The 23,653-nt window shown below is 46.9% G+C and overlaps 2 protein-coding genes across 2 annotated transcripts; both read left to right on the top strand.

Moving 5' to 3' along the window:
* The first annotated feature begins 1,481 nt into the window (after window positions 1-1,481).
* LOC132454172 (nidogen-1-like) lies at window positions 1,482-13,676 on the top strand. The gene is made up of 14 exons (XM_060047390.1): window positions 1,482-1,595; window positions 1,984-2,196; window positions 2,572-2,713; window positions 3,213-3,338; window positions 5,187-5,330; window positions 6,059-6,187; window positions 7,809-8,042; window positions 8,351-8,523; window positions 8,900-9,026; window positions 9,361-9,532; window positions 10,440-10,597; window positions 10,833-10,956; window positions 11,348-11,460; window positions 12,363-13,676. The coding sequence occupies exons 1-14, from the start codon at window positions 1,482-1,484 to the stop codon at window positions 12,464-12,466; spliced, it is 2,073 nt and encodes a 690-aa protein (XP_059903373.1). The 3' UTR covers window positions 12,467-13,676.
* Window positions 13,677-13,852: 176 nt separating this feature from the next.
* Window positions 13,853-18,181, top strand: rrp36 (ribosomal RNA processing 36). The gene is made up of 8 exons (XM_060047985.1): window positions 13,853-14,075; window positions 14,192-14,688; window positions 15,084-15,219; window positions 15,840-15,906; window positions 16,638-16,742; window positions 17,022-17,096; window positions 17,474-17,591; window positions 17,812-18,181. Exons 2-8 carry the CDS (start codon window positions 14,232-14,234, stop codon window positions 17,961-17,963), a joined length of 1,110 nt encoding a protein of 369 aa, XP_059903968.1. The 5' UTR covers window positions 13,853-14,075; window positions 14,192-14,231; the 3' UTR covers window positions 17,964-18,181.
* Window positions 18,182-23,653: the final 5,472 nt, after the last annotated feature.

Here is a 23,653-nt window from a genome sequence, read left to right as displayed (position 1 = left end):
GGAGGGAGGGAGGGAGAGAGAGAGAGAGAGAGAGAGAGAGAGAGAGAGAGAGAGAGAGAGAGAGAGAGAGAGAGAGAGAGAGAGAGAGAGAGAGAGAGAGAGAGAGAGAGAGAGAGAGAGAGAGATCTTTGAGGAGGCATAACAGCTAGGAGGCTCTGTGTGTGTGTGTGTGTGTGTGTGTGTGTGTGTGTGTGTGTGTGTGTGTGTGTGTGTGTGTGTGTGTGTGTGTGTGTGTGTGTGTGTGTGTGTGTGTGTGTGTGTGTGTGTGTGTGTGTGTGTTTTTTTTTTTGTTTGTCTGTAGCCAGCAGGTTAAACTAACATCTGTACATCTCTGGTTTATTGGTTGAAGTGAAACATCTGGCTCTACTTCCTGCTGAGGTCACATGGTCTCACAGGAAGCTGATTGGCTGCTGCCACGGTGACCGGGGAAACCAGTGGACACATGTAGTGTGACTAACACAGATAACTTTATTACAACTAACTATAACAACAACTTTATTACAACTAACCATTAACATTTAATAACAGCTATAGCTTTATAAAAACAGACTTTTACAGCTTAACCACACCGATACTCAAATGTTGGGAACCACTGTACATATATATGATATTTCATTCTAGTTAGTGCTGACATAATTAATTTCATCCTAGTTTTTGTGGTAGTAGATGCTATTTAATGATAATTGTTGTGCTAGAAGATAGCACAATAACAATAATGTGCAATAATATAAGTTTAATGGTATTTAATTTGCTAGTAGATTATGCTAGTCCGCGCTAGGAGATGCTTGTCTTTGCTAGGTGATGCTAGGCCATGCTAGTAAATCCAACTAGTCTGTGCTAGTTGATGCTATCTATGCTAGATGAAAGACGGTGTATGTCTATGCTAATAATAATAATAATAATAATAGATTCAATTTATATAGCGCTTTTCACGTACTCAAAGCGCTTTACATAGGGGCACAAAAATAGATAAACAAAAAAAAGTTGATGGGACTAGGGATAGTGAGTGATCTAGGGGTAGGCAGAGGAGAAGAGATGAGTCTTGAGGCGGGACTGGAAGATGGTGAGGGACTCAGAGTCACGAATATGTTGGGGGAGGGAGTTCCAGAGCCTGGGAGATGTCCTGGAGAAGGCTCTGTCACCTAGGCTGTGGAGTTTTGATGTGTGGGTGGAGAGGAGACCGGCTGAGGAGGATCTGAGGGCCCGGGGGGGGGTTGGTAGAGGGAGAGAAGATCAGAGAGATATGGGGGGGCCAAATGGTGGAGGGCTTTGTAAGTGAGGACCAGGAGTTTGTAGTGGATCCGATGTGAGATGGGGAGCCAGTGGAGATTCTTGAGGACTGGGGTGATGTGGTGCCACACTTTAGTATGAGTGAGGAGACGGGCTGCTGCATTCTGGACCAGTTGGAGTCTGTTGATGGAGGTGGTGGACATACCGGCGAGGAGTGAATTGCAATAATCAAGGCGGGAGGAGATGAAGGCATGGATGAGTCTTTCTGCAGCGTGAGGTGTGAGGGAGGATCTGATCTTTGCAATATTACGGAGGTGATAGAAGGAGGTTTTGACAGTGTGGCGGATGTGGGGTTCAAGGGAGAGGTTGGAATCAAAGATTACGCCAAGGTTGCAGGTCTGGGGGGAGGGGGAGACCGTGGTGCCGTCGATAGTGAGTGTGGGGGGGTTTGCGAGTTTACTGAGGGCGGATTTGGAGCCAATGAGGAGGAGTTCAGTTTTGTTGCTGTTAAGTTTGAGGAAGTTATTTTGCATCCAGAGAGTGAGTGAAGACAGGCAGGATTCAATGTGGGAGAGGGGGGGGTTGTGGGGGGATTTGGTGCTGAGGTAAATCTGGGTGTCGTCGGCGTAGCAGTGGAAGTCCATGGAGAAATGGCGGAGTAATTGACCAAGGGGGAGGAGGTAGATGATGAAGAGGAGGGGGCCAAGTACAGAACCTTGGGGAACACCCTGTGGCAGATGTGTGGTTGTGGAGGGAGATGAAGTCAAGGTCAAGGAGGATGAGGAAGTTGAGGGAACCAGAGTCGGCAGAGATGAGGAGGTCATTGAGGACTTTGAGGAGAGCGGTTTCTGTGCTGTGGAGGGGGCGGAAGCCAGATTGGAGGGATTCAAAAAGGTTATTGGCGTGGAGATGGGATTGGAGTTGTGTGGTGACGATGCGTTCAAGGGTTTTGGAGAGGAAGGAGAGGTTGGAGATTGGGCGGTAGTTACTGAGGGAGGAGGGGTCGAGACCAGGTTTCTTGAGGGTGAGGGTGACAGCAGCAGATTTGAAGGCAGAGGGGACAGTTCCATGGGACAGTGAGGAGTTGAAGAGCTTAGTAAGGTAAGGGCAGAGAACGGGGAGGCAGGACTTGAGCAGGGGAGTGGGGAGGGGATCGAGGGAGCAGGTAGTTGGTTTGGAGGAGCCTATAAGTTAATAGATGCTAGTGAATGCTAGTCCGTGCTAGTAGATGGTAGTAAATGTTAGTCTATGCTAGTAGATACCAGATGAGGCCATGCTAATATATGCTAGTCAATGCTAAGCCGTGTTAGTGGATAGTAATTCAACTTTTCAACCTTTGTTTCAGGTGGACCCCCGGAGCAGAACCCGTGCTTCACGGGTCGTCACGGCTGTGACAACAACGCCGTCTGTCGTCATGGAGACGGACTCGAGTTCACTTGCGAGTGTTCCGCTGGCTTCAGCGGAGACGGGAGGACCTGCTATGGTAACACCCAGGGCCGTCGGACTGCGGCTGTTAGGTGGACATTTGTGGGGGGGCCCAAGGCAGATGGGGGCCCCTAAAAAAAATAATATATATATATATAATTTCTTTAGAATTTTCTAACAACCCCAAGTGGTAGGAGCCGCACACTGCGCTCAGCGGCAAATTGCCGCCAGGCCACGTCTCGCCCCCCTCGTAGATGTATTTTAATATATGTTAATATTTGTAGATGTTTGTTAATATATGTGTAGATGTATGTTAATCTGTGTAGATGATTATTGATAATATTTTTTTATATGTAGAATGTATTTTCACATATATGTGTCTATATGTGTAGATGTATATTAACATATGTTGATATGTGTGGATCTATTTTAATCTATGTTAATCTGCGGTAATATGTATAGATGTATATTAATATTTGTTAATATTTGTATATGTATGTGGATCTGTGTTAATATGTGTACATGTACAGTATATTAATGTATGTTAATATGTGTAGATGTAGACGAGTGCCGGGCCGCCCCCCCAGTCTGTGGGCGGGACTCTGTCTGCACCAATCAGCAAGGGAGTTTCCGCTGTGACTGCCCCGACGGCTTCCTACCCGGGGACCACAACACCTGCATCAGTATGTACCGGGATGTGTGTGTGTGCGTGTGTGTGTGTGTGTGTGTGTGTGTGTGTGTGTGCGTGTGTGTGTGTGTGTGTATGTGTGTGTGTGGAGGGGTGGTGCATGTGTGTGTGTGTATGTGTCTTAGGAGAGGGGGGTGCATGTATGTGTTTGTGCGTGTATGTGAAGGGTGTGTGTGTGTGTGTGTGTGTGTGTGTGTGTGTGTGTGTGTGTGTGTGTGTGTGTGTGTGTGTGTGTGTGTGTGTGTGTGTGTGTGTGTGTGTGTGTGTGTGTGTGCGTGTGTGTGTGCGACACCCAAAGTGTCCTGCTGTGTACAGATGTTGAAGAGTGACCTTATAGAAATAAACAGACTTGATGTGATCCATATGTTGGATGAAAGCCAGGAGGATACTACGGGCGGGATTCTCTACTCGCACTGATATACCGTGTGTGTTGAGGGGTGTGTGTGTGTGTGTGTGTGTGTGTGTGTGTGTGTGTGTGTGTGTGTGTGTGTGTGTGTGTGTGTGTGTGTGTGTGTGTGTGTGTGTGTGTGTGTGTGTGTGTGTGTGTGTGTGTGTTTACGATTGTGTGTGTGTTGAAGAATAACTTCATTTAGGACACTTCGGACAGCAAAATATTTTATTTTATTTTAGCGCAAGATCATGGGAAGATGTAGGCAGCAAAGGTAATAATAATAATAATAATACATTTAATTTAGAGGCGCCTTTCAAGACACCCAAGGTCACCTTACAGAACATATAGTCATCATAAATCGTTTAAAAAAAAAAAAAGACATTGTGGAAAAAATAAATAAATAAACATAAGAAATAAGAAATAAATAAAACAAAAACAAGACAAAACAAAACAAACAAACAATCAAAACAGTGATCAGTTAGACGTTGTGTGCGAGTTTGAACAGGTGAGTCTTGAAGGTACCAAGCATACAGTCCATGAGAAAACGGGTGGACATGATTCTGATAGGGAGATGTTCACATCATAGGCAGTTAATAATATACAAAGGTAATTAGGTATGTGAGAGGGAGTGACCGTCGTGGGGAGTTTAGGATTGGCAATGGCTGAAGTTAGACATGGCAGGAGAGACCAAGTTAAATTGCAATATACGGTGAAGGAGACATGTCCTGTCTGCAAATCTGCAAGCAAGACTGCAACACAGTTAAAGGAATCTACACAACAAAGAAGTCAGTACACTAGCATGGCCTCAGTGTCAGACTCCATGGCTACAATGCAAATGCTAACTAAATTAACACCTTTCTGTTAGAGCGAGGAAGGGAGGTATCTCTCGATCCAAGGAGAATCTATAAAAAGTCATTTTCAATTGACTATTAATTATCAGGGTGTCCACGCATCCTTAAAAAGTCTTAAAAAGTCTTAAATTCATGTTTCTAAATTTAAGGCCTTAAAAAGTCTTAAATTCGTTACAAATGTCATATGCTGGTCTTAAATACTGTAACTCAAGGTCTGCATGTATAAACGATTATCTGCGTGCTTGCTAGCTAGTCTGCGACAATGGGTAGGTGCAAATTCAAGGACAGTTGGCTGGAAGACGTCCGTTTCCGAAGTTGGCTCGCGTCTGTTACCAACCCCCATCATCGCGTGTTTTAGGTCTTAAATTTCATTGAAGGTGGTATTAAAAAGGTCTTAAAAAGTCTTCAATTTGACATGCTGAAACCTGCAGATACCTTATACAAACAAGGTTTATCTATATTTAATTGTGTTTTATAGTTACAATTTATAATTTCATGACAGTCGTGTTTGTTTTGGGGATTTTGTGTGTGGGTTTGGGATGTTGTGTTGTGGGTGCGTCTAAAGGGGTTTGTGCGTATTGTGCGTCTTGTGCGTCTTTAGGGGAGGAGCTTCCAGTGGACCACTGCCAGACAGGACGTCATGACTGTGATGTCATAGAGAGAGCAACGTGTCACTACACCGGAGGCTCCGCCTACCTCTGTTCCTGCCTGCCGGGTTACCTAGGAGACGGACGTGTGTGTGAGGGTGAGCAGAAGCGCCTCGGAGAGTGTGTGCGCGTGTGTGTGTTCAAGAGTGTGTTGGCTGTGTGTTGGAAAGTGTGTGTGTGTGTGTGTGTGTGTGTGTGTGTGTGTGTGTGTGTGTGTGTGTGTGTGTGTGTGTGTGTGTGTGTGTGTGTGTGTGTGTGTGTGTGTGTGTGTGTGTGTGTGTGTGTGTGTGTGTTGGAGAGTATATGTGTGTCTGTCCTCGACACGTTCTGACTCTGCTGGCCTTGTCCTTGGGCAAGGCATCAGATAACTGCTCTATCAGAGTCTGGGGTAGACCCCCCCAGTTACCGTGGCGATGAGAACTGGTCTGCCTGGTGCTCGTTGTGACTGAGAGGATATCATCGCTTACCTCGTCTCCGTAGACACGGGGTCACATGACTAGACCAGCTCTTCGTCAAATCAGAACGTAACCATAACAGTAGAGTGCAATCAGAAATCACACGTTGTTCCTTTTCCTGATGACCTTGGGGAACTGGTCCTGACCACTTGAGATCCACCAGTACTCCTAGTACTATGAGTATCATGAGTAGTTAGGGGTACTAGTACTGCAGTACCATGAGTATCCTTAGGGGTTCTAGTACTGCAGTAATGACTAATGAGTTAATGACGATCCCTGAATAGTAGATCTGTAGTGAGTTAATGATGAACCATGAATAGTAGATCAGCAATGAGTTGAGGACCAAAAGTTTTTTTAACCCCCTCCTCCAGATGTGGATGAGTGCCAGCAGGGTCGTTGTCACGGTGACGCGGTCTGCTTCAACACCCAGGGATCCTACATCTGTCAATGCCGCCCAGATTTCCAAGGCGATGGTTTCCACTGTAGCCCCGTTTCCACAGGTAGGTCCAGTTACTGTTTATTACCATTTATCGTTATTATTCTACTAATACTACAGTACAGAGACAGGGCATTAAGGAGCAGGTAGGGGTTGGACAGTACAGAGACAGGGCATTAAGGAGCAGGTAGGGGTTGGACAGTACAGAGACAGGGCATTAAGGAGCAGGTAGGGGTTAGACAGTACAGAGACAGGGCATTAAGGAGCAGGTAGGGGTTGGACAGTACAGAATCATGTCATTAAGGAGAATGTAGGGGATAGACAGTGTGCCGGGCTGTTAAACATTGGGTCCAGTGGAAGGACGATAGGGGGAGATATGCAGGACTGCTTTAGGCTCAACAAACAGCAGCAGGCTCAACAAACAGCTCCTCTCCTGGAGAGGAGCAGACGCGGTGACGCAGAGCAGCCCCTGACTCTGTAAACACCCCCGCTGTCGTCCTGTAAACAGAAGAGCACGTCTATAGGCCTGGGTTAGACCTGGACTATAGGACTGGGTTAGACCTGGACTATAGGACTGGGTCAGACCTGGTCTATAGGACTGGGTTAGACCTGGACTATAGGACTGGTTTAGACCTGGACTATAGGACTGGGTCAGACCTGGTCTATAGGACTGGGTTAGACCTGGTCTATAGGACTGGGTCAGACCTGGACTATAGGACTGGGTCAGACCTGGACTATAGGACTGGATCAGACCTGGTCTATTGGGCTGGGTTGAAACCAGATCTACAGGATTGGGAATGGGATAGATCCGGTCTTTAGGATAGGGGTTAGATCAGGTCTATTAGGCTGGGTTGAGACCAGGTCTATGGGACTGGGGTTAGTCAAGGTCTATGGCACTGGGGTTAGTCCAGGTCTACAGGACTGGGGTTAGTCCAGGTCTATGGGATTTGATTAGACCAGGTCTACAGGACTTGGGTTAGACCAGGTCAACAGTACTGGGGTTAGTCCAGGCCTATAGGACTGGGGTTAGACCAGGTCTCGAGGGCTGGTGTAAGTCCAGGTATATAGGACTGGGTTAGACTAGATCTGTAGTGAATGGGTCTCTAGAGGTAGAATGGGAGCTCTTGCCGTCCTGCTGTTCACAGTGGTGCCTGTCCTCTGTTGTTGGAGGTGTGTAATTACTTCCTTGGGCTTTGGCCTCTTTACGACCTACTCGCTGTAAACATCCTTTAGTCTCCGAGCCGCAAAACTCCCGCCTCTCTCTGAGGTGCAATGTAGAGCTGTATGTTATAGAGTGGTGATATAGAGCTGTACGTTATAGAGTGGTGCTCTAGAGCTGTATGTAATAGAGTGGTGATATAGAGCTGTATGTTATAGAGTGGTGATATAGAGCTGTATGTAATAGAGTGGTGCTATAGAGCTGAATGTTATAGAGTGGTGCTATAGAGCTGTATGTAATAGAGTGGTGATATAGAGCTGTATGTAATAGAGTGGTGATATAGAGCTGTATGTAATAGAGTGGTGATATAGAGCTGTATGTAATAGAGTGGTGATATAGAGCTGTATGTAATAGAGTGGTGATATAGAGCTGTATGTAATAGAGTGGTGATATAGAGCTGTATGTTATAGAGTGGTGCTATAGAGCTGAATGTTATAGAGTGGTGATATAGAGCTGTATGTTATAGAGCGGGAGCCGACAGCGTGTGAGCGCCACAGAGACAGCGTGAAGGCGCCCCCTAGCGAAGGCCTCCTGTCGTTCTTCCGGCCGCGCCCGGCGGTTGGTCAGTACGTCCCCCAGTGTGACGAGGGCGGGGCCTACCGGCCCACCCAGTGCCACCCCACCGCCGCCCAGTGCTGGTGTGTCGACCCCCGCGGGCAGGAGGTCCCCAGCACCCGCACCGCAGACACACACCCCCTCTGTAAGTAACCGTGACAACCTGCTAACCCCTCTCCCTGAGTCACCGCGACAGCCAGCTACTCTCTCTGCGTAACCATGACGGCCAGTTCACCTTTCCGGTTCCCATGGCAACCGGCGGCTACCCTGTCTGAACTGAGACGACAACCAGCTCCTTTCGCTGCGTGACCACCACAACCGGCTTGACCTCCTATGTGCATCCTTGACAACCACCGTAACCTACATCAGTAACCATGACGACTGACCCCTGAATGCGTATGCAGCATGCGTACAAGCCCTCACCCCTCCTGTTATTGGCTGCCTGTCCCCCAGGTATCGACCAGGCCGTAGCTCCGCCCACGGCAGGCCCCGCCCCCAGGCCTGATGTCATCCCGGTGGCACCGGGAGCCCGCCTCCTGTTCGCCCAGAGCGGGAAGATGGAGCAGATCCCCCTGGATGGAGACGCCATGAGGAAGGAGCTCACCTCCACCCTGCTGCACATCCCTGTAACACAAACCTCCACCCTCCTACACATCCCTGTAACACACACCTCCACCCTGCTACACATCCCTGTAACACACACCTCCACCCTGCTACATAGCCCTGTAAACACACACACAACACAGACACACATATACCACTACCGTGCTGCATGCACACACACACATCCACAGTCATCCAAAAACCCCGTTATCATTAACTAGATAGCTCTCTGTGCAGGCAGAGAGAGGGCCAGCTTGCTAGTAATCATCCCTGCTGCCGAAACTAGCTAGTTAGCTGTGTCGTCTTTAACCAATTTAGAGTAAAACAAATCTTGTTTTTAAAATAAATAACTGCTATGGGAGATGTGTGTGCTGAGGTCTGTTCCTGTTATGTGACCAGGATCGCGTGGTCATCTCCGTGGCGTTCGACTGTGTTGATCAAATGGTGTACTGGAGTGACATCACCGGCCCCGCCATCAGCAAGGCCAGCCTAAGCGGTGGAGACATCATCCCCGTCATTACTACAGGTAACAAAACACTACCACGGGTAACACCAGGTAACAGGACAGGTAACAGGACAGGTAACAGGACAGGTAACAAAACACTACCACGGGTAACACCAGGTAACAGGACAGGTAACAGGACAGGTTACAAAACACTACCACGGGTAACACCACAGGTAACAGGACAGGTAACAGGACAGGTAACACCACAGGTAATGCTAGGTAACACCACAGGTAACACCACAGGTAACACCACAGGTAACACCACAGGTAACAGGACAGGTAACACCACAGGTAGAAGCACAGGTAGCGCCAGGTAACACTAGAAGAAGGGGGTTGTAAAGAGACGTCTGTGCAGGTCTGGAGAGCCCCGAGGGTGTGGCGGTGGACCACGTGTCCCGGCTGCTGTTCTGGACCGACTCCATGCGCGACACCGTGGAGGTGTCCCAGCTCGACGGCAGCCAGCGCCACGTCCTGTTCGACACGGACCTGGTCAACCCCCGGCCCATCGTGGTGGATCCCACCTACGGGTGGGTGGTCCCTCAATATAATCAGTATAATCAATGATCATCAACACACAGGAACACATTCAGCTGCACCTGACCGGTCGGCACAGGTGACATGAAAAGGGATGAGGAAGTATAGGAGTCTTTTCTGTACTCAAAGTATTAGTAGTAGAAGTACCAGACTAGTAGTACCAGTGGCAGTAACACAGTAATAACAGTGGCACTGCAGGCATAGCAGTAGAGGTTGTATTACTAGAAGTATAAACAGTAGAAGCAGTAGCAGGACAGGGTATTACTGCAGTACTAGTAGTAGTAGTAGTAGTAGTAGCACATAGTATTACTGCAGTTTTAGCAGTAGTAGAACACAGTGTTGCTGCAGTACTAAAAGTAGAAGAACCCAGTACTACTGTAGTACTAGTACTACCAGTTATAGTACATAGTGCAGCGCTAGCGGTAGAACACAGCATTACGGCAGTACTAGTAGCAGTATAACCCAGTATTACTGCAGTACAAGCAGCAGCAGAACCCAGTATTAATGTAGTACTAGCTGTAGTATAACCCAGTATTACTGCAGTACAAGCAGCAGCAGAACCCAGTATTACTGCAGTACAAGCAGCAGCAGAACCCAGTATTAATGTAGTACTAGCTGTAGTATAACCCAGTATTACTGCAGTACAAGCAGCAGCAGAACCCAGTATTACTGCAGTACAAGCAGCAGCAGAACCCAGTATTAATGTAGTACTAGCTGTAGTATAACCCAGTATTACTGCAGTACAAGCAGCAGCAGAACCCAGTATTACTGCAGTACAAGCAGCAGCAGAACCCAGTATTAATGTAGTACTAGCTGTAGTATAACCCAGTATTACTGCAGTACAAGCAGCAGCAGAACCCAGTACTATTGCAATACTAAATGGTGGTGCTCTGGTTCTAGCCGACTGTACTGGGCGGACTGGAACCGCGACGGACCCAAGATCGAGACGGCCAACATGGACGGCTCGGAGAGGACGGTTCTGGTGAAGGATGACCTGGGCCTGCCCAACGGCCTGACCTTTGACCCGGAGACACAGCTCCTCTGCTGGGCCGATGCAGGTAACCGTGGAAACACAGAGAATACTTTGTGAAAGTACTAAAGTACAGGATGCTGCACGACAGTAGTACAATTAGAAAAAGGCAAAGGATAATCGTTCAAATTTTCCTAGTCATGCGAGGTAAGACAAGATTGACAGTATATGACACGCTCCGGATAGAACTGTCCGTCGCCTAAAAGCTCTGCTGTGTTCTGATTGGTCGGTCGGGCTGTGATCGGACGTTCTGATTGGTTTAGGCACACGGAAGGTGGAGTGCTGGGACGCCGGTCACCGGGTGCGTCGTCAGGTGGTCTCTGGGGTCCAGTACCCCTTCAGCCTCGCGTCGTACGGAGGAAACCTGTTCTACACCGACTGGAGGAGGTACCAAAATGATACTACATTATATATTATATTATACATTATATATTACAATATACATTATACTGCATTATATATTATATTATACATGGTATGATATATTATATTATACATTATATTATACATTAGATATTATTTTATACATTATTTATTGTCCATAAAATATTAACATTATATGATATATTATATGATATATTAAACTATATATTCTATACACGCTGTGTGTGTGTGTGTGTGTGTGTGTGTGTGTATGTGTGTGTGTGTGTGTGTGTGTGTGTGTGTGTGTGTGTGTGTGTGTGTGTGTGTGTGTATGTGTATGTGTATGTGTGTGTGTGTGTGTGTGTGTGTGTGTGTGTGTGTGTGTGTGTGTGTGTGTGTGCGTGTGTGTGCGCAGGGCGGCGGTTGTGACGGTGGATCGCAGTGCGGAGAGAGAGACGGACGAATTCCTGCCTCAGAAGCGTTCCCAGCCATACGGGATCACCGTGGCAACCACACAGTGTTACCAAGGTACCCTAACTACCCCTACTGACCTCTGACCTCCGACCTGACTGGTCAGCTCGGAGCAGAAAAAACACTTTGATTCTGAATATCCACACCAGCACAGTAGAGACCCATGGGGTAGAGACTCAGACCCCGGCCCAGATCAAGAGGGTAGAGACCCAGATACTGAGACCCAGGTAGAGTCCCAGATACTGAGACAGGGGGCAGAGACCCAGATACTGAGACAGGGGGGAGAGACCCAGATACTGAGACAGGGGGGAGAGACCAAGATACTGAGACAGGGGGGAGAGACCCAGATACTGAGACAGTGGGGAGAGTCCCAGATACTGAGACAGTGGGGAGAGACCCAGATACTGAGACAGGGGGGAGAGACCCAGATACTGAGACCCAGGTAGAGACCCAGATACAGAGACAGGGGGGAGAGACCCAGATACTGAGACAGGGGGGAGAGACCCAGATACTGAGACAGTGGGGAGAGTCCCAGATACTGAGACAGGGGGGAGAGCCCCAGATACTGAGAAAGTGGGGAGAGACCCAGATACTGAGACAGGGGGGAGAGACCCAGATACTGAGACAGGGGGGAGAGACCCAGATACTGAGACAGGGGGGAGAGACCCAGATACTGAGACCCAGGTAGAGACCCAGATACAGAGACAGGGGGGAGAGACCCAGATACTGGGACCCAGATACAGAGACAGTGGAGAGAGACCCAGATACTGAGACAGGGGGTAGTGACCCAGGTAAGAGACCCTAGGGGTAGAGACCCTGGGGGTAGAGATACAGTGGGTGGAGACCCAGTGGTTGGAGACCCAGGGCAAGAACCATATCCTAAACGGTGCCATCCTGGCATAATGTCCTGGTGCATTATGGGGGATAACACTCTGACCACCTCTTTGTCTGGTTGCTAGGATACAACTACTGCTTCAACAACGGCGGCTGCTCCCAGCTGTGTCTCCCTCGCCCCGGGGGCTTCACCTGCCGCTGCCCCTCCCATGGAGACGGCACATGCTAGGACAGGAAGCTGGTCCGCCAGACAGGAAGTGACATGAGTCTGCTGACCGGGAGCGGCTAATTATAACTCCCCATCCGAGGCCGACGGAGGAGGCTTACATTGCTGACAAACAAGTGTGTTTATAAGTGTACTACTAACACGCTCACGTGTTTATAAGTGTACTGTTGACACAGTGGTGTGTTTATAAGTTTACTGTTGACACACTCGCGTCTTTATAAACGTACTGCTAAAGCAATAATGTGTTTATAAGTGTACTGCTAAATAACACACTAGTGTGTTTATGAGTGTACTGCTGGCACACTAGTGTGTTTATAATTGTACTGGGTTCTTTCTAAATGCTACTTGAAGGAACCTTATCTGCCAGATGTGGAGAAGGCTACAACAAAACCTGTTGAAGAGCTTTTAAAGAACATTTCCAAACTTTCAGGAAACATTTTCAGGGAGTTTCCATTTTTATAAACGATCATACACATCCAGCGCTCAGGACTCATCACTGTGAAAGCGTGTCCACGCTTTTCTATATGAACACGCTCACATTGAATTATTATTATTGTCATTGTTATTATCATGAACAAGCACCAAGTCCAACCAATGGGCCTTATTCATCAAGCAGCCATCTTCCACACTCATGGCCGAGGGAGACTGCTCTCCTTCTTTCCTTTTGATTGTTTGATCGGTTGGCCAACTGTGGGGTCAACGCTACACTCAGGAGGACGGAGCCAAGGGAAGGATTTCCGTCATTTGATTCTTGAACAAAATTACCACTACTTTGAGATGGAAGATCTTTTTGAGCTAGATGAATGTTTATTATTAATATTATAATATGACATCAAACTGTAGCTTTGTGCAGCAGTGCTTGAAGTCCTGGTGTTTTATTAATACTCTTGTGTATCGTATTTAGAAAAGAGTATTTATCGATAGTTCTACTGAACTCAAGCAAAGTTAGCTAGAAATGCACTGCTTTTGTTTTTGTTTAACCAAGAAATTGTAAATAATTTCCCACAATATAAACATTGTCTGACATATTACCCTTCTTTCCATCAATCAATATGTATATGTATCATCTATCGATTTTCTACTGTTTTCTACTGTCTTACTTACGTTCCAAAGAGAGCCATGTTACTTGCGTTGCATACGCATATAAAACCAAATATCACTGTTTATTCGGGCGGTATCTTGAATAAAGAACAAAATGTACAGCCTCAATAAACCTCGAACCAGCTGCTGGGATTTACTGAGGAGGCACACGCACTCTGGAGAACACGTGAATGGCAACACGCAGACAATGTAAAACACGCCAATAAAGCACATCTTATCTTATTAGTGATTAAATGTTTCGCCGTGCTGCCGCGGGTCACCGCTAGACGGCAGCACCCGCTTGAGAGGATCAGCTGACCACCGGCTTCCCGGAAATGAAGGAAAACAAGGTCCCACATGTTGGAAGAAGAGCTGCCCATTTAAGTTTCGGTATTTTTATTTATTCATATCAAATTGACTCATTAGGTTATAGTTCTTAAGCCTTCGGAGCTCTAATGGTATATTGTGTTAGGTAATTCTGCGGATTTTTGATGCGTGATGGACTCATAACTTAAAGCCAGTCGCTAACCAGGTGAGATCGATACTACATGGTTCTGCTTCAGTGTTTAGTGTAAGAATCGCTTTAATGGTTAAAGCCATGTGTTCATACTGTTGAGTTGATTCCTTAAGTTGTCGTCTAATCCTTAGAACACTGCGGAGAAGCTGTCGGTTGTTATAAATAATAATCATGACCAGCATACCCAAGAAAGCGAAGCTGAAAAGTGGCGATAAAAGTAGCATTGTGAGGAAGAAGATGGAGGAGACGGCGTTCTCAGGCGACAGCGAGGAAGAGTCCGATGTCGAAATGGAAGCAAACTTCGCGCTTCTGACCAAGAACAGGACGATTGTGGGGGAGGAAGAGAAGGGTGATGAAGGTGGTGCATCTAGTGGTGAGGAGGAGAGTGGAGACGGTAGTGATGAAGAAGAGGAGGACCGGGGAGAAGGAAGTGATAAAGAGGAGGAAGAGCGGGGAGAAGGTAGTAGTGGTGGTGGTGATGATGATGATGATGAGGAGGAGCAGGGAGAAGGTAGTAATGAAGATGATGATGATGATGAGGGTGAGAGCTCGGATGAAGATGATGAAAGTGGAGAGACGAAGGAGGTGGACGCTGTAGGAAACGCACACACTGAAAAAGATGTGAAAGGTGAGTTTAGGTTTTGCTCAAGACCACATTTGGCCTGCGGTTAAATGCATCTGCTATTTATAAGTTACATATTCTATGTTATTAATAAATATACTATTTTATTATTTAAGATAATTAAGATGTACAGTGTGTTTACGTCATAGATGGACCCTGCAGTCCAGTTTAGAGCTCATCACGTGATATTTTCAAAACACTGTTGTAAAGGAGGTGACATGAGTCACCTCCGTTCTGCGAGTTATCGCAGAACTTAAACTATTTCGAGTCACCGCCTGTGAGGTAAATAATTACCATACTATTTCCATGAGTGCGTTCAGTCAACGCTGTGGTCCAAACCATGACCTCTAGAACTCGTGCCCTGGTTGCTACGGTCCTCTGAACGACCCCCTCTGTTCCAGAGCTGTCCACCATGTCCTTTGAGGAAATCCTGAAGCTGCAGCAGAAGGTTGGGATGAAGGCCTACAAGAAGATGGCCCACGGCTCCGCCGTCGGCCCGCGGGCCCGCAGAGGAGAGAAACGCCTCAACAAGAACAGGTGACCTTTGACCTTCTGATGCTGAGTCCACACGCCCCACTGTCGCGAAGATCCAAACTTCAGAGACACGATGCATCTGCGTCTTTGCAGAGCGGCCTGCATGTGTACTTGGATGTCACTTTACCCTTCCACAAGGGGGCAGCATAGCCTTTCAGACCACAAATATACATTCACCTTTCATAACGTCAGGGAAGATATCTCCATGGTAACCAATCCTGTCTGATATCTCCATGGAAACTAACCCTGTTTCACATCGCCGTGGAAACTGTTTCATAACTTTTTATGCAGTCACTGAAGTTCTAGTCCGTGTAACTATGCCCACTAACCATCCACTAATACATCAGACCTACAGAGTTATTTGAGTATCTTACCATGTAGAAAGCAGGAGGGGTTAAGGGGCATCTCGCTCAAGGATGGCTTCTGGTCCAACATGGGGATTGAACCCAGAACCCTCTTGGGTTCTGGGTTCAATCCCCATGTTGGACCAGAAGACTGTCCTGTGTTCCTGTGCTTTAGAACCATAGAGAACCTCCTGACCACTGTACTGTCCTGTGTTCTTGATCTATAGAACCATAGAGAACGCCCTGACCCCTGGACTGTCCTGTGTCCTTGTGTTCCAGGCCCATAGAGATTTCCTCCAAGAGATACGTTCCGTTCCTGAGGGAGGTGGTCGCAGTGAAGAAGAGTGTGAGTGCTTTAAAGCTGGTCTTCCTTTCAGGAATTTAAGATCTGCCCAGTATTACAGAAGCTAGGGAAGCCAGGGAAATATTCCATGTTTTCCTTGTTTATTATTATTATTATTACCATATTATATTATGCTTATATCATACCAAGCTTTTATATTATAATATAAATAACTACTAATATAATAATAATTCTACCTTTACTACAAACCCCATTTTGTATAATCAGTTATTCAATTAGTATAATACTGTGGTGACCCACAAGTACGATTAAGAGGCATTCACCCAGGGTCTGTACCTTTTAAGGGAAAGGGTTACGCAACAGAGTTGCGGTTTTAACCTGGTGTCCCCGTTTGACCTCACTCGCGCTTGATGTGAAGTTATATTGAAGTGGAGCGTAAAGCCGCCTGAAAGCATCTCCGTCCCTTGTCTCCTCATTTATTGCACTCCACAATACCTCCTATACTGTATATGATATTGCAGTAAGGGCTGTAATGGCCTGGTGTATCAATGTGGTGTGTCCTAATAAGAGCTGTTGTGTTCTTATATGAACTGGGCCCAATCCCATTTTACCCCTTACCCCTTCCCCCTCCCCCTTGTTTTGAAGGGAGAAGGGGAAGGGGTAAGGGGTAGAAATGGGATTGAGCCCTGGTGTATTGGTTTGGTGTATTGGTTTGGTGTCTTCTAATATGATCTGGTGTGTCGCGTCCTAATATGACCCGGTGTGCTGTGTAGGTGAGACGGGACCCTCGCTTTGACGACCTCTCAGGAGAATACAAGCCGGAGATCTTCGAGAAAACCTACCGCTTCATCAATGACATCAGAAGCTCGGAGAAGGAGGTGTGTGAGGACGCAACCAGTTTCAGAAGTTACAGATAGTTTCAACCCAAGTTCCTGTGTCACATTGCTATTATCCAGAGGGGAATTTGTAAAATATCCACTAACCCTCAGACTCCACAAACTGCTAATGCGATGTGTTTCTAGTAACACAAACCACAGCATGATGTCGGGACGTCCCTGGCGACCCATATTGGAAATCTTGTCTGACCGCTGGCGATCAAACCTGCTGCAGTCTGTGCGTGTGTAATGAGTGTGTGCGTGTGTCCTCTTCGTCCTCAGTCAGTGAAGAAGATGATGAAGCGGTCTCAGCGCTCCTCCAAGAAGGAGGAGCTGAAGACCCTGGTTCTGAGGATGGTGAGATCACATCCTGTCTCATACATCACATCCTGTCGCATGCATCACATCCTGTCTCGTACATCACATCCTGTCTTTATCTGGTGGTGAGGTCACATGACTGATACATCACATCCTGTCTCATACAGCACATCCTGTCTTTATCTCACTCATACATCACATCCTGTCTATCTGGGATTTTATTACATTTTATTACATTTTACTTACATTTTATTGTTCATAAATCACTTCGTGTGTGTGTGTGTGTGTGTGTGTGTGTGTGTGTGTGTGTGTGTGTGTGTGTGTGTGTGTGTGTGTGTGTGTGTGTGTGTGTGTGTGTGTGTGTGTGTGTGTGTTGTTCAAGTGACATTTGTGTTGATCACATGACTGTTTTGCAGGAGAACCAGGAGCGGTCGAGAAGGAGCCAGGAGGCGCAGAGGGAGAAGGAGCTGGAGTTCAAGAGGAAGCAGAAGGAGCAGGCAGCGCAGGGCCTGCAGCCCTTCTTCCTCAACAAGGGTAGGTGGAGCCCACACAGGCCACGCCCACACACAGGCAACGCCCACACACAGACCACGCCCACTGAGGCCATGCCCACACAGACCAAGCCCCCATGGTGTACACACTGTCTCAGTTTCTGGTCTGGAGGGCTCTATAGAGGCTGGGGGGCTCTACCGTGTGAGGCTATATGGTTGAGGCTAAGGGCTCGTATGTTCTGACCTCTCTGTTCCCCCCCCAGGCGAGCAGAACAAGCTGCAGCTAGCGGAGAAGTACGAGCAGCTGAAGAGGAGCGGCAAGCTGGAAAACTTCCTGACCAAGAAGAGGAAGAGGAACGCCACCAAGGACCGCAAGAAGCTGCCCTACCAGAACTACAAAAACCAAGACCAATAGTCCAACCAGAACTACAATCACCAGAATCCCTAGTTGCACCAGAACTACAAACCCAAGCCCCACCAGAACTACAAACCCCAGATCTTTATGTGTGTGTTTTGAAGGGCTACGATCCGGATGTTGAAATGAACAAACTTCTGGAACTCCGTTTGAAACGGGTCAGTTGTTCATGTTACACTTCATTTTATTCAGTCGATTCAAATAAATGTAAAAAAGTACCTATTTTCTGTATGTGTGTGTATATGTATGGATTGTCTATGTAGTAATCTGTGTGTTTGGGTGTATGAATCAGTGTGTGCTATCAGGGCTGAAAAGATCTTGAACGTTTGCATTCACCCGCCCTTCTTATGAAGCCCCCCCCCCGACCCACTCCCATTTAATGCAGCCCCCCCCCCTCCTCTGATGCACCCATGTTGTGCTACTGGTAGTGGACTACTAATTCGCGCTCCGTGCACAATATGGCGACCGTTGACATTCTAACTTGTGTGTGGGCCAGTACTTCCGGTCCAAACTTCCGGTGATCTGACAGCTACAGCGAAACAGCGAGAGCGAGCTTGTTAGTATACCAAAGAGTTAGTTTACCAGAGAGATCATTTTTTTCTGTTACACAATGAGTGTTTTTAGGATTCGAGGTAGGCGACTTGCCTTTCAAAGGGTGAGAGCCTCAGGACTTCATTGTTGTGTGCCACTTGTGTACCGTTTCGTCACGGTACAACAAGAATGTTAGCTTTCATTCATTCCCCGTTGACGCTGCGGTACGAGCTGAGTGGAAGCAGAGAATCCGGAGGGATGACTTCAACCCGACCAAAAACACCCGGGTCTGTAGTCGGCATTTGCCTCCTACAGTTGTTTCATGCCATTTTGGAGATGAATTGAACCTGCTGAGACCCACAAGATGATTCGCATAACCAGCGCCAAGACCGCCTCTGCCAGCATCAGAACAGGTAATGTGGTAACATGACGTGCATGCTAAGAGTTGTAGGTTTATGTAACACTGAAAGTGGATAGGGTTAGGGTTCACTGTTTTATTTCATAACTGCACCTGTTGGTTTGTGAAAAAGTAAAAGCCAACCAGCTGATATTAGTATTATTTTCTGATTTATACTCATAAACAGAGGGTTTTGTTGTTATATCTCAACAGAAACCGACACCCATTGACGAGTGTCTGCTGTTCCTGATGTAGCTGTCAGTGGGTTTGACCAGTGTCTGCTGTTCCTGATGTACCTGTCAGTGCGTTTGACCAGTGTCTGCTGTTCCTGATGTACCTGTCGGTGGGTTTCCCTCTTAGGGACCTTGCAGAGTGGTTCAATATTCATCGCACTACTGCAGGTCGGATAATCTCTTCATGGACCCATTTCCTGTACTGCCTGCTGGGAAGCAAGCGCCTTTGGGTTCCTCCAGAGATAGTGAGAGCTTACCTGTCACCTGAGTTTGCAGCTTTTTCTGACACCCAGGTGGTCCTTGATTGTACAGAGATATTCTGTCAGACGCCATCCTCCCTGCTCCTTCAGAGTGAGCTTTTCTCGACCTACAAATCACACACTACATTCAAGGCCATGTTTGGCATGGCACCCCACGGTGCTGTCACCTTCGTGTCTGGACTGCATGCAGGCTCCATGAGTGATCGCGAGATCTTCAAGCTCTCAGGGATTGTGAAGCTTTTGAAGCCAGGTATGGCGATCATGGTGGGCAAAGGATTTGTTGTGGACAACCTTGTTCCTTGTAAGGTTTACCGGCCTGCCTTCCTCAGCAACAAACAACAAATGAGTCAGGAGGATTTGAGGCAGACACAGGTGATTGCACGTCTGAGAGTGCATGTGGAGAGGTGTATAAGGAGGGTGAAGGAGAACAAACTGTTCGACAAGGTCGTACAACTGTCTACAGGAGGGAACAGAGATGAGTTGTTCAGCGTGGCCGGCTTCCTGCTCCATTACCAGAATGGGCTCTTGGTGAAGGCATGGGAAACTCAGAAATGAATTAAAGATCTTTCTTCTTAGACCAACATTCTTTTTGTCATTGTCATCATTACATTAGCTTTGGGTTTTTACCGAATTGAAATTAAAATGCACCAGAGATAACACTAGAATATTAGAATTGAATACGGAAAATAACGCAGTGAAATGCAAAAGTGGCAGTGATGATAAAATAAGATGACAAATAGAATAGAAATAAAATAATAATTAAACAAATTAACCCTAGAAAACAAATCTAACAATTTAAAAAAAAAATTACAGCAAATGGAATAAAATAATTAAGTTGAGGTAGTCTGTTACATCTATGGCTGCGTGTGTGTATGAGTTGGACAGCATGGTGACATTAGCTCAGGTTTTGTAGAGATTAGTAAAACTGAACAATGAAATCTCAACACGATTGACTTATGACTAGTTTTTTTAAAGATTTGTCAAGATGACCACCACGACCAAATGAGAATGTGCTTCTATAGCTGTGCAAATCTGAACAGTAAAAACGCAACATACAGGCTTACTTATTGAGCCTAACATTAGTCCAGGATTTCTATATATTTGATGAACAATAAAACCTGATATTAGTTTAGGATTTGTAAAGATGTACAATTTAACCTGTTATTAGTTCAGGATTTGTATAGATTTGTAAAGATGTACAATAAAACCTGATATTAGTTCAGGATTTGTAAAGATGAACAATAAAACCAGAAGAACATTTGCAAACGGATTGAAACAGAACAGAATGAATGAAACATTGATTTTTAAAAGATCAGATCAAGTAATGATAGAAAAAGAAATGATCGCCATCTCGCCGGAAGTAAAGACCCACACACTCGAGTGAGCGGAAGTAGAACGGAAAAGTAGACCTTTGCACCGAGCGATTAAAGTGCCAAACCATCCTGGCATCGTTGTTGCGTGAAATCCTCCACTCCAGGCTGCCTGGTGGGTGGTGCGCGTCTCCCCATGTGAGTCTTCATTGGGGAAAACCGGACGCACCCGACTAATGGTCACCGTGGCAACGGAGGTGGCAAGGGGTGTGGATCTTCTCATCAGAGTGAGGGCCGCACTCTTGAGACCTCTGCACCTCACACATAGGGTGACCACCTGCTAATAAGCCCAAGGGGGGACAAGGGGTATGTTTCGGGGGGACAATGGGGGACACTGCCTGGCACGGCTGTGCCCCCACCTCACGGGCAGACTCTCTGTTAGTGGTTTACCCATTTCTAGCACATACCACCTTACATGGTATATTAATAATGCCCTATTCCCCTAAACATGTGGGATTACTGATGTATGCTCATGAATAGGCCAACCAATGTGTATTTTTTTTTAATTAAAATTCATAATACTTTGAACATTCAATGAACATTCAATGAATTGACACACAGATGCACTTCCCCTCCCGGTTTACTTTAACCACACCTTCTCACCTTTTTAATTGGAATTGGCAGGGCCTCAGACTCTGTCTCTTCCTCCATTTTTCGAATTGGAAAGCGTGCCTCTAAAAGTTCCTTCCCACTAGTGTGTGTCTGGTATGCACGTGCGTGCGCTGTCATGACAACAACGAAGTTGATAACAACCTAGTCAGCAGTTCAACTGAGAGGTGGGTGTGGCAGCAGTAGCGTGCTGAACTATCAAGTAATATTCGTTTGGCTGCCTGGGCCTCCAGGATATAGAGAGCGACCAACTTTTTTTTGAGCAAGCATTGATTTCGCGTGACGCGGTCTCAATTTGCGGGACGCATGGTTGGGCTTCAAAACGCTGTGCGCGCACGCGCTACGCGTGACGGGTGGTCACCCTACTCACACACGTTATGCACACACTGCGTGAGTGCAGTGTTTGCGTGTGCAAGGCTTTCCGTGTGTTCCCTGGACCATCTGAATGTGACCTCCTGTTTGGAACGTCTCCTTCATGGACGGCTGGGTCTGGAAGAGGAGGTTGAGGTTTATACCATAACATTATCATAATGTTACTGTCAGAGAGGACTGCCCAGTACAGCCAGTCTGCTGCTTCTTCTCCTTGGAGTGGCCCAGTACAGCCAATCTGCTGCTGGTTCTACTGAGAGCAGCCCAGTACAACCCCAGTTTGCTTCTGGTTCTACTGGGAGCGGCCCAGTACAACCACCTTCAAGGCTCACCCCTCATATCAGATGATGTTGTGGTGGAGGGGGTCATATGACCTGCTCCCAGTGCTGAACCGGCCTGACCTCTGACCCCAGATGGAGTGGATCTCTGGTGCGTGTGTTGGTTTAAGTCCAACACACTGCCGCTACCCCTCAGCAACGCAGAAGACACACACACACACACACACACACACACATGTTGGACCACGTGGCGGGATGCCACATATTTAAGATATTTGTACAACATAGGGTTTCAGAGCTTTTCAAGCTGTGTGTTTCGTTGTTGTTGTTGTTCTTCTTACTAAATCGCTGGTGTGTAGTGAGCGTTCTGGCACCGATTGGCTGCCGTGCATCACCCAAGTGGGTGCTACATATTGGTGGTGGTTAGTGAGGTCCCCCCTTCACTTTAGGCGTCTTTGAGTGTTATTAATTATTATTATTCTTCATGTTTAACCTCTGTTTTCCTTTTATTCCTAGTCTGTTTTACATAGTTTTGAATGATGACTATATGCTCTGTAAGGTGACCTTGGGTGTCTTGAAAGGCGCCTCTAAATTAAATGTATTATTATTATTATTATGTCTCTCACACACACGCACACACACACACAGTAGAACGCACCGCCATGTACAGAGAGAAACACAACATAAGATATACCGAGAGAGGAGACAAGGGGAGAGGAGAGAAGGGGAGAGGAGGAGGGGAGAGGAGAGAAGGGGAGAGGAGGAGGGGAGAGGAGAGAAGGGGAGAAGAGGGGAGAGGTAAAAGGGGGAGAGTCTCTGAAACAGAACAAAGGTGAGCTTGTGGAGTGCAATAAATGAGGAGACAAGGGACGGAGATGCGTCGAGTCGGCTTTACTCTCCACTTCAATATAACTTCACATCAAGCGCGAGCGAGGTCAAACGGGGACACCAGGTTAAAACCGCAACTCTGTTGGGTAACCCTTTCCCTTAAAGCTACAGTCCCTTGGAGAATGCCTCTTAATCGTACGTGTGGGTCACCACAAGCTCATTATTATAGCTGGAGCAGCTCAGAGATAAAAACATCCCATAATTCTCTCACACACACACACACACACAAAGCTATTACACGCACACAGACACACACACACACACACACACACACACACACACACACACACACTTGTACACGCCAAACACACACACACGTACCATCACATAGACGTACACACCAAACACACACACACCATCACAAACACACGCACACACCCACACACACACACTCTGATCATGGAGGACAGCTCTGTGACAAAGGTAGACACATACCATCATACATACACACGTAACATATCACACACACACACATATACACTGTCTTGGTCTGGTTTTCTATGTGTTTAATACAACATGCATACCTAATTAATAACAGTCATAACAAACAGGGGGCCTGTCTGCCAGGCCCAACTCCATTAGCGTTTCAGTGAATTTGTCAAGAAGGAGTTAATTAGCAACAAAGACGTGCCCGCTAAACGCAGGACTTGCCTACTGTTTGTCTGTTTGTCAACGTGCGCTCGCGACCACGTGTGATGGCACTCGGCGGTTTACCGTGAAGTGATTGTCAACAATTGAGCATACCGCGTGCTGCA

The sequence above is a fragment of the Gadus macrocephalus genome, chromosome 3 (genome assembly GCF_031168955.1).
Source record: "Gadus macrocephalus chromosome 3, ASM3116895v1".
In the NCBI taxonomy this organism is placed as follows: Eukaryota; Metazoa; Chordata; class Actinopteri; order Gadiformes; family Gadidae; genus Gadus; species Gadus macrocephalus.
The sequence above is the reverse complement of the archived record's forward strand: the minus strand, read 5'-3'. Positions and strand labels throughout refer to the sequence as shown.